This window comes from Botryllus schlosseri, chromosome 7, assembly GCF_051294905.1.
Source record: "Botryllus schlosseri isolate E-star chromosome 7, Bs_hap1, whole genome shotgun sequence".
Lineage (NCBI taxonomy): Eukaryota > Metazoa > Chordata > Ascidiacea > Stolidobranchia > Styelidae > Botryllus > Botryllus schlosseri.
This window is the reverse complement of record NC_137242.1, coordinates 25,586,764-25,603,416: the sequence shown is the minus strand read 5'-3', so window position 1 is coordinate 25,603,416 and position 16,653 is coordinate 25,586,764. Positions and strand designations below refer to the sequence as shown.

The 16,653-nt window shown below is 39.4% G+C and overlaps 2 protein-coding genes across 2 annotated transcripts in view; one reads left to right on the top strand and one right to left on the bottom strand.

Annotated features, from left to right (window-relative positions):
• LOC145442916 (lactadherin-like) overlaps positions 1–2,639 on the bottom strand; it is a 165,478-nt gene extending 162,839 nt beyond the window's left edge. Inside the window, exon 1 of the mRNA XM_080320961.1 lies at positions 2,635–2,639. The gene's annotated coding sequence lies outside the window, so the exon portion shown is untranslated. The remainder of the gene's footprint in view (positions 1–2,634) is intronic.
• The window catches only part of LOC145442814 (cholinesterase-like), a 52,668-nt gene that overhangs the window by 17,432 nt on the left and 18,583 nt on the right, over positions 1–16,653 (top strand). Inside the window, exons 7-8 of the mRNA XM_080320827.1 lie at positions 1,611–1,875; positions 9,384–9,541. Coding sequence (XP_080176953.1) covers positions 1,611–1,875; positions 9,384–9,541 — 423 coding nt within the window. The remainder of the gene's footprint in view (positions 1–1,610; positions 1,876–9,383; positions 9,542–16,653) is intronic.

The following is a 16,653-nucleotide window of genomic DNA, read 5'->3' as shown; positions in this document are numbered from 1 at the left end:
AAACCTCGTTAGGAAAAGATGCCACAACATTTGACTTCATGCTCAAAATCAGAAATTTGTTCTAGCGCGGACACAATATTATCAACAACTAATTATACCGAGATGGATACGTCGGTGCCGTCGCAATTAAACTACTGTATAGAAATGGTAGTTCACGCTAATCCAATCAGTTAAGCCTGAAATAAAATAGCCTGCTTAGTGTGCCTATTTAATTTGAAACCTGGTCATAGGTCTCATGCGGTATGCATGGGACACTGGGAACTGTCGCACCCAAAATATCCCACATATTTTGGGGGGAATAATATTATTATTTTGAAAACAAATAAATGATTAGATTATCTCGAGATCGATATGTCCAATATTATGCCCCTATAAATTATTTTTCGTGACATTACCGCCAATCCGGAAAAAAATGCATATTACCTGTTAAGTGGGGTTACCATATGTACTCCTTCAGGTGGATTTGTCCTTCTGTTTCAGCAAATCGAAAATATCTGCCGAGGACGCCTAAATGTCATCATATTTGGAAATCCGTCCTCCTTTATAGTTTTTACGGCAAGGGTAATGACGTCCCACTTCGGTGCACAGAAGTAAAACAGATTGTGCAGCAACACAATGCAATGTGTGACCTCCTAGGTCTGCGACTGTAATGTTATGTAGGCTAACGTTACAGTTTGCCTTCGTTCAATCAGAAATTGCCTTACTTTCTTAGTGCGTAATTGCTTCAATTGGCACTTTTTATTTAAAGTATACAACAATATGACTTTATAACTCAAATATGACCTAACCAGGAAAATATGACTTTATATGACTTTATAACTTTCTTAATATACCCCACATGGATGCGTTTTTGCGTTAAAATTGATTTCACGACTTACTGATGCATAGAAAAAAATATGACTTTAATGACTTTAAATGGCCCTAGTCATTATCTGCGGAGGAGTGATGGGCATTCCCCACCGGTAATGCTGACATTTATATCAGCTGATGAGGTAGCGATAGCAAGGCAAATATTCCACCGGTATAAAACTGCATGGTTCATGAATTACCCCGTGCACGGGTAACCTACGTAATGCAATGAGTTGGAAATGGTGTTGCTGGGCCTTCCGTAGTAATTATCTTCTTATAATCATTGTCGCACTCGCTCTCATAAAAGCAGGCATTCTCAAACTAGGGTCGCATTTCTGACACAAATTTCGGTGGTGCGCGATCAGCTTTCTGGCACCGCACAGCGATCGTAACGTTTATGTGACAACCGAGAACGAAGTTTGTGAACAACGGCATTAACATGCAAAGTCCAAGCAATTGCTTTTGCATAAGTCATTCGAAATGATTCTACCATCACCAATACACTTGAATGCACTTTTAAATAGTTCAACAGGATTGATCATTGGGCTTTTCGAAAAACCATAATTATAGCAGGACGTGTAACTAAAACGAGATATATTAATTTCACTCGCAATTGTGCTGCAATTCCGTTGATACGTCCGTCAGTAGACGGCACTGTAAAACCAGTATAAAAAGTGACATACTTTTATCAGTAACCCATTACAAACCACATCAATACTGACAATAATAACAACGAATGTTTTATTTCTCACAAATTTCAGAAATACCCCTCCTGAAAAAATTGTCGAGAAAGGCCAATCCGTAGAAGTGACGACAGTGATGGAAGAGGAAAATGTACTTTACGACGAAGAAACATTTCTCCCGATAGTAGACGGTAAGGACATTACAGACCTGCCGATGAATTTATTCAAAACAGGACAGTGGAACAAAGATAAGAACTTGATAATCGGCGTCAACACGGAAGAAAGTCTGAATTTTCAGTTCTATTTCCCAGAAGGAGCCGTCGTTGATAAAGACTTCTTATTGGTATGTGTATACGTAATGAACGTCATACGTATATAGAGGACGACGCGGAATATCTATTTCTAAACACCCGCGGAATTGATTAAAATAATCTGAAAACGTGCTGACATTAGCCTTCCAAACAATTTCTTACTTCAAAAGGCCAATCTTGGAATTAGCTCCGTTTCAATCAATAAACTACCAATCGCATGGATTCAGACTTCATCGACACCGTTTTGCGACTCCAGATGCATAATTCTTTTTCTGTGCGTATTAAAAAGAGAAGGGCTAACGTTTAGGGCTTCAGGCAATGAAATCTGATAATTTCCCAAACGGTCCCAAAGATCAGAGGCCAATTTTCCTTATTATAGGGTACTGCCCTGGCCCTTGATTTTATTGTAAAATAGTGCTCCGTTGTAAGTTTGTAGCTTTATTGGAGCTTGCAATTGAAAACGGTTGTCTTGAAGTGGAAAGTATCGAGTTAAAATATCTTTTCGGGCGATTCTACTCAACTGTAGTCCTGCATATGCCAGATTTGTGACCATTCTGTATATGTGTTCTAATCTATAGACCAGGGGTGGGCACACTTATTAGCTCGTGGGATGCATTCTACATATGAATCCCTTCGCGGGCCGCATTATAACATAACCTGAATTATAAGCCACGACGCAAGCTTAATCATATAGTAACCGAAGACACGGAGACAATACACAAACAATCTAAACATTGATTTGATAAACGCCCATTCTTCAGACACATTCACGAGATTTTAAAAGCTGGACAGTGGTCATCATCTATCAATTCGTCAACATCAGGGACTTAAGTAGGTTGTGCTGATTCTTAAGAAAGAATGGAAATTTTAATACGGGAGCCGCGATCGGCTCATAGACAGGGATATCTAGAACTTTTAGACATCCCTGCTCATATATGCTGATTCTGTGTTTGGCCAACTTCAGAACGCACAATTATGGACAACGTCATAACCCCATCACCTTCAAACATGGTTCAGTAAAAGACGTTCCGTGCTAAACTTGCCTGTTCACGTACTTTTGTGAGGACGGCATACACGAAATAATGTACTGTCTTCTCAAACATTTGGTTAATTCGGTTGACATACTTTGCACCTCATATATTTTCACTATTTGAAGTGATTTGTACATCTCATTATGAATGAGTTGAGACCGAAGTTATCAATGATTTGTGAACTGAGGACGAATCTACAACATATTCATGAACCGTTTATTTTTCAAGTACAGCATTGAAACATGAAGTTCTAATCTAAAGTCACAATTGTGATCCGAACTAAAACATTTCCGTTTCGATTTTCCTGAAAGTTTAGCAACCGAAACGTTGTATGTTGGCTCTGAGGACGGGCTATTGCGCCAACGATAAAATATTCATTAGGGTTGTCCAAAATTTGGAAAATCTCAAGAATGATGGGTATCAATGTCTGATTCCATAGATTATTGATAAAAAACCGCAATGAGCCTGGAATAAGCTCACATGAAAGTCGTTAAGATTTGTCGCAAAGCGTTTGAAAGTAGCTACCGACGAGTGGGCGTGCCAGCGACCATAGAACGGCGACAAGATATGTAATCACGAAATCACGGCTCTCGATTGGCTAATCAGCTATGCTTCAGTGATCACGACGGTAGTGGCTTGCTGATCAGTTGTTAAAGGAGTCTGCTAACGGCGGTGATTCTGTGAGCGCATTGTAGGTTGGTTGGAAGATAATGATTTAAGATTGATTCAGGACATGTTGAGTGACTAGATACATGATGATGAACAAATAACAGCTACTTCACACAAACTTAAAGCATGGCTGGCTTACTGTGAAAGAAACCGCCGTAGCCTACCTGATGTCTGTTTTGACCGATGAATAGCACAGAACCTGCGGAGAAATATTGCAAAGGCGCTTATGCAAGAGTCGAACGAATTTCTTGTCTCAGAAGAGATGCATCATAATTGAATACAAATATAAAGCTTAACGATGACACTACTTGGTCTGATCTTATTAGGCTCCAGTCGTGCTGCATAACTCAAGTCTTGAATGCTCTAAGGATTGGCTGAATCAGTTTTTTGCTGGAGACTTATTAAACTCTTACAGCAAATTGAATTCACTCGTAAGTGTTGTCAAAGTCGTCAATGATGCTGTAGAAAGAGGTGTAGAGATAAGAACAGACTCTGCTGGTATGACCAGCAAAAATATAGTACATCTTAGCATGTCCTGAAGGAATCTTGAATCATTACCGGCTGTAACACTACAAATGCTGGAATGTAAAACGAGCTTAAAATGCATTGAAGCAGTGCGATGGTTACATTTCTTCGTGGTTCCATTATACAAGCTATCTGGTCGGCCAATATAACATCTTCTGAGCAGATGAGATTTTGTGCGGCATCCATCTCACGTATGGTGTGCTGTACCAGTTTGGGCGTAAAATGACTAATATACTTTACTTACGCCCAGTCTGACGTATTTGCAACCATAACTAGGTATCTCTTGGATTTATATCTAGTTCTAAAAGAGCACAATCATTCACCGTTTCACCTCTGTCATGACTGCAATTCTCTAAGGCTAAGTTAAGCTTTACAATCAAACTGTCTTTTTAATGGACATAATAGCATAGTCTGTGCTTACACCTTTTAACTCTTTGTGCGGCATCATTGACGACTTTGACAGTCCCCAGCATATACGGCTGATTCAGCCAATCTTTAGGGCATTCAAAACTTCAAATATACCCCGACTGGAACCTATTAAGATCAGACAAAGTATAGTGTCATTGTTAAGTTTTATATTTGTATTCATTGATGATGCATCCCTTCTGAAACAAGAAATTCGTTCACCACTTGCATAAGCGCCTTTGCAATATTTCTCCGCAGGCTCTGTGCTATCCATCGGTCAAAACAGACATGTAGGCTACGGCGGTTTCCTTCACAGCAAGCCAGTCATGCTTTAAGTTTGTGGGAAGTAGCCGCTGTTTGTTCATCATCATGTATCTAGTCACTGAACATGTCCTGCATCAATCTTAAATCATTATCTTCCAACCAACCTACAATGCGCTTACAGAATTACCGCCGTTAGTAGACTCCTTTACCAACTGATCATCAAGCCACTGCCGTCGTGATCATTGAAGCATAGCCGATTAGCCAATCGAGAGCCGTGATTTCGTGATTACTAGTCTTGATTCCGTTCGATGGTCGCTAGCACGCCCACTCGTCGGTAGCTACTTTCAAACGCTTTGCGACAAATCTTAACGACGTTTCTGAGAGCTTATTCCAGGCTCATTGTTATTTTTTATCAATAATCTATAGAATGAGACATTGATACCCATCATTTTTGAGATTTTCCAAATTTTGGACAACCCTAATATTCATCAATATTTTTATTTCGATTTTCGATGACTTCGCGGGCCCCACAAAATGCTGTCACGCGGGCCGCATGCAGTCCACCCATGCTATAGACCTATCGATTAAGCTAGTCAGGCTGTAGGTTTTTACTTTGGGTTTTTACTTAGTAAATGTTACATGAAGGTAGGCCATGTGATAGGTAATGTCAGTATCGTTTCTTGGAGAACCCTAATTCTGACCTGGACCTAGACTGTATTTTAGCCCTTACGGTAGGGGTGGCCAACCTTTTTGTCATTCAAGGCCGCATTTAGACTACTCATGTTGACTACGGCCGCATTCCAGGGCACGGCCGTAATGAACTGACTGGACGCCAAATCGCCTACCCATGTTAAAGCAGCGGCGGCTCGTCCTATAGGGCAACTGGGGCATTGCCCCACCTAAAATTCTGTTCAATAACAATTTAACCATTTATAGACGCACAGCAATCAATACATACCGAGATCACAGCGAAACCCGCGTTCTTCTTGTGCTTTCGCTTGCAAATGCCCATACATAGCGAAGTCTCTGCGAAAATCGAATTCTCTTCTGTGTTTTCGCTTTGAGAATGCCTAGCCGGGGCTTGCCCCGGTAGCGCTCATAACAAGCTTTCACTATCTATTCTCTCAAAGCCGCGCACAATAAAGAAACGGTGATTTACTCTCTCCTATTCGTAAAATGGCCGAGCAACCGGGGCAAATATGCCTGTCGCCCCTAAGGTGTGATGTAACAATCGTATCTATATCTGAACTCGGTTACCGTAATATGCGTTGAGTCGACCTTTGCTGGTATAGGTCGATTCTGACTGTGTTTCGCACCATGATAATTCTTGAAACTTGGTATGATATGTCGTGAAGGTAGTATTTAACACTGCTCCAAGTTTCAGGCTTGCTATTCAAAGATAAGGGTAGTAATTCCGTTTCCGAAGTTCAGTGTGTGCTGATCTATCATGTACAATTGTACATAGTACAGCAAACAGATTTTACTCAAAAGCCAGTATTGGTCTCCATTGATTTTGACGATGTTCTATACCGAGATCGGTCATGACATTTGGCACGGTAAGTGTTAGTATCGACCGCTGTAACAAGTTTTAAGTTTGTCACTGAACTATGTGGGTGGTAATTTCGTTTCCAAAGTCGAGTAAGAGCTGACTCTTCATTTATCGCTAACAAATTTACGCAAAAGCCGTTATTGGTCTCTATTGATTTTAACGATGTTCCATACCTAGATCTGTCATGAGCTTTTGCACGGTATGTCTTGATTTTAGTATCGAACGCGGTGCCAAGTCTTAAAGTTGACACTCAATGATTGAGGCAGTTATTTCGTTTTCGAGTTCGAGTATGGTAGAGATGCGCGCTGATCTGATACTTAGCCTACCTACGTCATTGCGGATCTCACGCAAAAGCCGGTGTCGGTCTGTGCTAATCTATAGTCTGCGTTCCCATAACGAGATCGGTGATGATATTTCCAATGGTATATCTCGATGATCGCATGAAACAGCTAACCAAGATTCTCGGTTTGCATTCAAATATTCACATAATTTTATGTTCGCCAATGTCCATTTCACTGTGAAATTGTGGCCTTCAAACCATTTGCTTACAATCTTCTGTCAAATGCGATAGCTATTTCATTTTCGATGTCGGCTAACAGCTGATCATTTGATCAGCCTATTCCTCGATCTATTTTAGTCAAAGTTCGGTGTTCGTCTGTTTGTATTGATTTTGACAGTGTACCATACCGGAATGGGTTATGAGATTGCGTATGCTACTTCTCGATGATTTCCTGTAACAGTATACTAAGTTTACGGCTTTTATTCATGTATTTATTGATTAATATATTTTCCAACGGCGATTTCGCAGCAGACTTATAGACAGTAAGCCGTATGTGTTGTGTCACAGTCTCCAGTTTCAAGGCCAAAATGTCCTATGTTGTTCCGAGACCGAAGTACCGAGGCTGCTGTCCTTAGTTCTTCAAAGACCATTCAAATTGATGTTCTGGATTCAATATGACAGGCCCAATCTATGAGATAACAATTGCGTATGTGTCCGAACTCGTTGACCTTTCCAGTTAGGCTTACGCAATCTCTCTAGTTCAAGTCATTGGAATTAGTCAGGTCAAGTCAAGCGCGAACATGAATCGTATTGAATCTTTGCTCCGTACGTAGTTTACGCAGTTGCCTTTAGAGCGAAAATGAGAGGTCTAGAAGTTGTCCACTGTCCAGTCTATTGATCCAATCGTACGCCGGGTGCCTCCGCTTTGGTTGCCTATTATCACCTGGTCGTAACCAGAGATGGCCACAGTCCGGTTCTGGAGCCGGGGCAGGATTTCAATGTTTTTTTTTACCTGGCCGGACTGGATCCGGATTTTGAATTTGGGGTGACGGTTGGATTTTAGCCGGATTTTTTGCTGTGATATGATTAATTAGCATTGTTCTGGCAGGATTTTTTCGGATTCCGAACTGGACATTCACCAGCCGGATTTCTTTGGACTCTGAATTTCCAATTGCAAGCCGGATCCGGATAGATTCGGATCCCGAAATTTTGTAATCCGCCCATCTCTGGTCGTAACCACCAGCTCAGTGGTCGTAACACACCAGGATCGTGTACGAAACACTTTCGGACGGGCTTAGAAAAATTAGGGTCAATCGATTTGCGTAATCTCTAACTCTATACCAGTGGTTCCCAACGTGGGCGATATCGCCCCCCAGGGGGCGATTTGGCGATCTAGGGGGGCGAAAATGACGAAGGGGGCGACAGGGGGGCGAAAATGGACAAAGGGGGCGAAAATAGCGAAGGGGGCGATAGGGGGGCGATGACGCGAAAAAACGGCTGACCTTTTTTTTTTTTTTTTTTTTTTTAGTCATCCACCTAGCAATGCGGAGCGAAAAAACGTTATTTTCAGCTCTGAGCGGTGAAAGATGACCTTTTTTTTTTTTTTTTTTAGTCAACCCGCCGGTGATTACAGTCTGTATGCCCAATTATCGGTGCACAAAATTTGGGGGGCGATGATCGGTGTTGACCTTGAAAAGGGGGCGATGGGTCGAAAAAGGTTGGGAACCACTGCTCTATACCATGAAATCATAACGCATGCTACTAAGGATGACCTGATACTTGATTCGTGGCATAGGGCGATTCTTAATTCACGTTCATTTTGTAAAATAATCCTTTGATTAAAAATAAATGAATAAAACATTTGTTACCACACTTCAAGTCACGGCTCAACGGCAAACCTCTCGCGGCACCTACGTTAAAATCACTGTTGTCGGGAAATTCATGTGACCATCATAAAGTTACTTTTTTACGTTGGAAAACGCCATTGTGACGTCATCTTGATAAAAGTCGCTCGCAGCCCTTGCCCCACCACCCGATATTGTCACGAGCCGCCACCGTGTTAAAGTGTCTACTATGTCCATTTCCGGTGAACTCCGGACAAATCTATTTAATCATATATAGGCATATTATACGGATCAAAATCGCGAGTGTTCACTGATCTGCTCTAGGTATGGGTTTGGCTCATAGTCGCGCCATGCGCGAAAATCTTTTCAGATTGACTAATGAATTTCGTCATTAAGAGCCTATTAGTGGTTTTACATATTACTATCAAACATTTATCCTTTATCAGCCCATGTGATCAGATTCACCGGTAGAGTTGACGGAAAGGGTGCTTTTGAAGATTTAGGGAAAGTTATAAATGATGATGCATCTTCGGGTGGTCCAATTGTTCTTAGTCATTTTGTTGTATGTTGTATTTCTTGACCTCCCATCAGGATTGTCGGTATAGTGGAGGAGCGCACGATTTCGAGTTGATACTTCTACATATGGGGCGCGTCATTATCCTCTTCCGTTCGAATCGGTACTGTTGGCTCTGATTTCAAAGGACACTACTACATTAAACCCAAAAGTGACGCCACATTGAATCGCGCGGAGCGTGAAAAAAATTTCATGATTAATTAAAATCTCTCAAGAAATCGGCAGTCAATTCGTAAATTCACATTGCATCTTGACGGCCGCCAAAGCATACTAATTGAATCACGGGTCCACGGCCGCACAAATTCCCTTCCACGACCGCAGGTTGGCCGCCCCTGCGTTACGGTAACCCTTAACGACATCCGTAATTCGCTCTAAATATAAGAAAATCGTCGTTTCAAGGAATTGAACGAACTGGTGTTCGGTGTCGAATACGGCAAGACCATCACTGAAAGGTATAGTGAAGATTTCCCGCCCGAGGAAGGTCAAGATTACAAAGTTACTTTTGGACATGAGGTGTCCCATTATACATTTGATTGCCCAAGCAGGTTAATGGCGAGGTAAGTAACTTAACGCATTTCTAATCTTTATTGAATATCGCATTCAATATCATATTTTTCGGAGCATGAACTACGATGTCATGGGTACTTGCAGTGAATATTGGTTGGGAAGAATTGTAACGCTTTTCTACTCTGGGACTACATTTAGTCCAGGTCATCCACTATCACTTGGATATGCCTTCTTCTGAATGATATTCACAAGCATCGTAACTTTATCAAAACACTGTAACGCACAAGCATCTTCTGTTTTGTCTATATGCGAAGGCAGTGAATCGGAATGGAATTCAAATCAATCCACGCAAAAGAAGAATTGGTCTCTCTTTTGTACTTTTCCTTACAGAGAGAGAGAGAGAGTTCTTTTATTCGTCAACCATGAAATATAGTAAAGGCAATGTCCACAAACATTCACGTCCAATAGTAAACATTTTTTAAATTTTTTCCTCACTATAATTTGCACGGTATAGACTGGGAGACCCGATATGACCGAAGTCTTCTAGGCCGGAGTCACCCAAGCATATTGGCAGTATTAATTATAATATGGATCATTTTTTTCTCTCAGTCAAGTAGCACCGCAAAGAGTAACGAAAAAAGTAAATAAAAGACAGCAACGCTAGTGAAGGACGGTTACCATAGTTAACAGTGTGATCAGAAAATAACAATTTGACCCATGTACACAGTAGTAATATTATTGTAGCATATTAAATGAATCAAAACAACAAACAACATTACTGTGGTCATGAGATATGTTCTTCTTAGTACTTGGATAATATAAATTTGCAATAGCGAGCTTTAAATGTATGATAAGGAAGAGTACGGTATAAAGTTGGTACATTGTTCCAAAATTTCACACCTATATAAGATAGGGAATTTCTTGACAGTCTTGATGAATTCAATTTAACAAATAGGGACTGATTCTGTGAGAATCTTGTGTTATAATGGTGAATTGAATTGGGGCATTGGAAAAAGTTGTCGAAATATTCAGGTAATGTTCTTTCATTATATTGTTTCATGATTTTTACAATTTCAAATTCGTACAAATCCGAGACCTTGAGAATGCCCAATTTTCTAAATTCAGGACTGACCCTGCTACGTGCAGGTATATTAGATATAATCCTAATGGCTTTGTTTTGTAATACCTGGAGCTTGTTGATACGCTTCTTGTAAGAGCAGCCCCACACTGTTATTCCATATGTAAGATGGCAGTGGACGAGCGCATGATAAACAGGTAGGAGAAGTGATATTGGAACCAGCTTCTTCAGGCGATAGAGTGCACCGATGCCACGAGATATTTTGCTTGCTATGTAGTTGATGTGATGGTCCCATACTAGATTATCATCAATAATAATACCTAGATACTTGACAGATTGACTGGTTTTAATCAAAGAGTCCTTTAGTTTGAATTCTGTGATCGCATTGTTGAGAGATCCCTTTAGAGTCAAATACTAGAATTTTGGTTTTGAGGGGATTGATATGTAATTTATTCGAAGACACCCAATTGCTAACGGAGGCTAGTTCAGAGTTAGTATTGTTAATGGCAGATGCATAGTCAAATCCAGATGTGACAATACTAGTATCATCTGCAAAGAGAGTGATATTTCCTGGGGAGGAGTAGTAGTGAGGCTAAGCAATTTATACGCAGGCCCTCAGGCTATTTAGAATGTAAACACTCTCATAATATAATTAACGTCGGACTATGGCCGGTCCATGCTTCCGAGAAATAAATAACATTCATTATACGTTAGATGATACTTTCCTTAGATAATATAGTATGTGTATTTAGGACTAATATTCTAATATGTGTATTTAGGACTAATGCGACTACTTCGAAAACGCGTACTGATCTGTTTTTGGGAATATGAATTCTCGCTTATTCTTATGTGAATTTAGAACTTTGTATTTTCGCGGATCAATAATTAATTAATGTTCATTTATAAACGCGTAACAGAAATCACGCAAAAGTCGATATTACTTTGTGATGATTTTGATGTTGTTCTATACCGATTGGGAAGATAGCACACTCAATTTCGTAACCAACTACATAATCCCTAGTTACGTAGTCAGACGCATAACGGCATTTACGCAAAATCGGTATTGCTTAGCGATAATTTTGATCACTATGTTTTATCGCTCGCCGCCAGACTATTGCCGTTTGTATTTATGAACAAATTTCGAAAACTATGATGTCTACGCAAGACTATATTCGCAAGATATTCTATTATGTGCATTTAGGACTGTGTATTTTCGCGGATAGTATGAGCTCTCAGATAACACTCATCCACGTTGAACTATAGTCGTGGTTATTTGATGATGTATTAAAATTCGACGCACATTTCGCGCGATCAACATAATATTAATACCTAGTAACGATTCAACTTCATGACATTTTCAGTATTAAACAGAAATATAGACCTAGAATACTAACTTTTATTCATTAACGTAGTAAAACGCGTAACAGAATTCACGCAAAAGTCGATCGGTATTTGCAATAAAGCCTAAAAATTAGAGTCGCATCTTTTCGCAATTTATGCAGCTATTCGCGCAGACTTTGCCGCATTTGCTGTATCTGAAGTAGAATTTCAGCGTCGTTATTCGCTATAAGCCGGGAAATGCACCTTCGCGCAATTTATATAGCCAAACGCATTAACTTTTCTGCATCTGAAGTAGAATTTCAGCGTCGTTATTTGTTATAAGCCGAGAAATGTACCTTCGCGCAATTTTTACAGGCAGTCTCACCCACTTTGCTGCGTCTGAAGTAAAATTTCAGCGTCGTTGTTTGCTATAAGCCGGGAAATTAGAGTCGCTGCTTCGCGCCATTTTACAGCCAGTCTCACACACTTTGCTGCATCTGAGCTTCATACTAATGTATGCATAATTTTTGCATGACGAGAATACGGGTAATACGGTCAATAAACGCCGGAGGCGAGTCATTTAAACCTTGTTGCTAGATAATACCGCTGTCGGCTACAACAAAGTTGCCCTGCAACAAAAAATAGAAGCCCTAATGATCATGCAGAGGAAAGTTCAATTATACATCGAATTATTCGAATAGACTATCCACATTGTATAGGTATGAAGTGAAATAGAACGGAGTTTACGCAAAAGTTGCTATTGATCATAGACCAAGCTTGCTTTCAGAGCTGGAAACTAAATGCACATGAAAATTTAACTAGGTTTTCCCCACACGCATCAAATGTAGGCCTACTCAAGTGTTTATGAGGTGGCGAATAGTTCGAAGGTTGTTGGCATGCAAGGACGTCACATAGAATTGTGGAGTTTTCTGTAAACTATAATCCAGTGATCTATTTTCAATCACTATACTTTTAATAATCTAAAGTAAGTAGCCTACTTGAATGTCATTAAAGAAAGCAGATTTGTATGAAAACTCGTTAAATAGAAGTAAAAGTAGCCTAGAAACATGACTACTTACTGAAAAATCGTTACGTAGAAGTGGGGTTAGTCTACGAACATAACCACTTACTTACTTTGAAATCTCTACTTGTACTTGTATTCGTACTTTACCTTTACACGTCGTTTTTGTATAATGGATACTAATTTTATTAAAAATTAAAAAGTGCGAAAAATTACATTTTATCCCGGAACGTAGCAGGAAAAATCGTATAAATTTTGTAAAGTAGATGGAAAACTACACTATTCCAATGCAGTAAAGACTCTTACACTCTGGATTTTGTGCAGTATATACTAATTTTACATTGCGGAGTATTCCATAAACGTTAATCCAGTGATCCTCCTTCTATTTTCAATCACGATCCGCTTATTATTCTAGGCTTCGAACCCCACACCCAGTACGTTTTATGGGGATTAATATTTTTAGATTAAATATAACGTATCGAGACTTCGTGAAACTTACTTGGAAATAGTTATTTCTACCCTAATTTAATAGATTTCTCAGATATCGTAGCAACGGAACTGGCTTGAGCGAGCGGTTAAGGCGTTGGACTTGAGTTTCAATGAACAAGTGTTATAAGTTACTCATGTTTACAACACAACCTAAACGCAAAGTGCACGAATTTCCATATTGATCAAATACCACAATATTTGCTGGCTTTCAGAGTTAGTAACTAAGCGCGTAACAGATTTTACCTAAAAAAGTCAGTACTCCAAAATTTTTGTAAAGTATAGCTTTTCGGCGTTGGATTTAAGTTCCAATGAACAAGTGTTCACATATAGGTTCGAATCCCACACCCACTACGTTTTACGAGAATTAATATTTTTAGATTCAAATTTAGCGTATTGAGTACTTTTTCTGCCTTTTTCAGCGCATTAGAGACGTTTACACTATGGATTTCGTGAGCTTTACTTGAGTTTTATAAATTAACGTAAAAGTAGTCATTTCCGAGTAAGTAAAACGTTCGTATTGTAGGTTCATTTCTGCTTAATACTATAATTACCATGGAGTTGAAGCAGTCCAATATCAAAAACACCCGAAAGTATTTGTTGCATATAGCTAAAAACCTAATTGAGTACTCTGAAGAAGTACAAGTTGCACAGTTTGTGGTATTTCTATGACATCGAAATTTAGCTGACCAGAACTTATACTTGAGTACTTCGAAATGTACAAGTACTTTACCTTCACACGACGTTTCTGTAAAATGAATACTGATTTTATTAAAAAATAAAAAAGCACGAAAAATTACATTTTATCCCAAACCATCATACGCATATCTGTTTTGCGTGAACATAGCATATACCTAAACATAGTCAATTTTAATAGCAGAATTGCCGTGTTAAACATTGAATTCTCACCATGAAAGTCGGTACGCGGTTATAGGAGAGTATAACAATGCGCCATACCAAATCCCATCACACATTTCATGATGGAACAACTTTAAAACTAACGCGGCTCTACATCGACTTTTTGCGTACATCTGTTTTGTGGGAGCGCATAGCACGTACCCATACATAGCCAACTTTAATAACGGAATTACCATGCTTAACATTGAATCCCAACTCGATACTTGATACGTAGTTGTAGGACATTATGGCAATGCACCATGCTGAATTTCATCACACATCTAATGATGGAACACCTTTGAAACTATCGCAGTCGAATACCGACTTTTACGCATATCTGTTTTTCGTGAACATAGCATATACCCATACATAGTCAATTTTAATAGCAGAATTAGCATGCTAAACATTAAATTCTCACCTTGAACGTTGGTACGCAGTTGTAGGACATGATAACAATGCATCATACCAAATTTCGTCAGACATTTCATGATGTAACACCTTTAAAACCAACGCAGTTCTATATAAACTTTTGGCTAAATCTGTTTTTCCGTAGCGTAGCACGTACCTATACATAGCCAACTTCAATAACGGAATTAGCATGTTAATAATCGACTCCCCACCTTGAAACTCGGTACGCAGTTGTAAGACATTATGACAATGCACCATGTCAAATTTTGTTACGCATTTCATGATTGAACAACTTTAAAACTAACGCAGTTCCATACCGACTTTAGCTGGAGCGTAGCACGTACCGATGCATACTCAACTTTAATAACGGAATTACCGAGCTAAACATTGAATGCGCAACTTGAAGATTGGTTCACAGGTGTAGGACAGTATGATAATGGAACATATCAAATTTCATCACACATTTCATGATGGAACACCTTTAAAACTAACGCAGTTCTATACCAACTTCGCAGGAATCTGTTTGCGGGAGCGTAGCACGTACCTATGCGTGATCAACTTTAGTGATGGAATTACAGATGTAATTAAGTTTCAACACTTTTACAACGATTCGTCTTGTTTCCTATAACATCCCACTCGATGCCCTCGTTATTAGGCTGTAATCTCAGCCTGAGCTATGTCTTGAAGCCTACGGGACTCTGCAAATTGTTTCGATTTATTCTCTCCGTTTCAATTCAAGATAAGGAAGCCCATTTCACTCAAAATATCGATGCCTAAGGTACTCTACAAAATTTTCTGATTAATTCTTCCTATGCTTATTTATCATAAGAAAGATGATTTGACACCTAAAGTACGAAATACTTGTTCGCTTGAGCTAAGCCGCAGCGCTCGGAGTGGAATTTACTAACGCAGTCGAATACCGACTTTTACGCATATCTGTTTTGCGTGAACATAGCATATACCTATACTTAGTCAATTTTAATAGCAGAATCACAATGCTAAACATTGAATTCCCACCTTGAAAGTTGATACGCTGTTACAGGACATGACAACAATGCACCATACCAAATTCCGTCGCACATTTCATGATGGAACAACTTTAAAACTAACGCGGCTCTACACCGACTTTTTGCGTACATATGTTTTGTGGGAGCGTATGATAACACGTACCCATACATAGTCAATTTTAATAACGGAAATACCATGCTTAACATTGAATCCCAACTCGAAACTTGATACGTAGTTGTAGGACATTATGGCAATGCACCATATCAAATTTCGTCACACATTTCATGATGTAACACCTTTAAAACTAACGCAGTTCTCTACAGACTTTTGCGTAAATCTGTTTTCGGTAGCGTAGCACGTACCTATACAATAACGGAAGTACTATGCTAATAATCAAATCCCCACCCTGAAACTTTGTACGCATGCAGTTGTAGGACATAATGAAAATACACCATACCAAATTTCGTCAGACATTTCATGATGTAACACCTTTAAAACCAACGCAGTTCTATACCGACTTTTGACTAAATCTATTTGTCCGTAGCGTAGCACGTACCTATACAGTATACATAGTCAACTTTAATAACGGAATTACCATGTTGATAATCGACTCCCCACCTTGAAACTCGGTACGCAGTTGTAACACAATGCACCATGTCAAATTCGGTTACGCATTTCATGATTGAACAACTTTAAAACTAGCGCAGTTCGACACCGACTTTTGCGGGAGAGTAGCATGTACCTATGCATAATCAACTTTAATAACGAAATTACCATGCTAAACATTGAATGCGCAACTTGAAAATTGGTTCACAGGTGTAGGACATTATGACAATGGAACATATCAAATGTCATCACACATTTCATGATGGAACACCTTTAAAACTAACGTAGTTCTATACCGATTTCACGTGAATCTGTTTGCGGGAGCGTAGCACGTACCT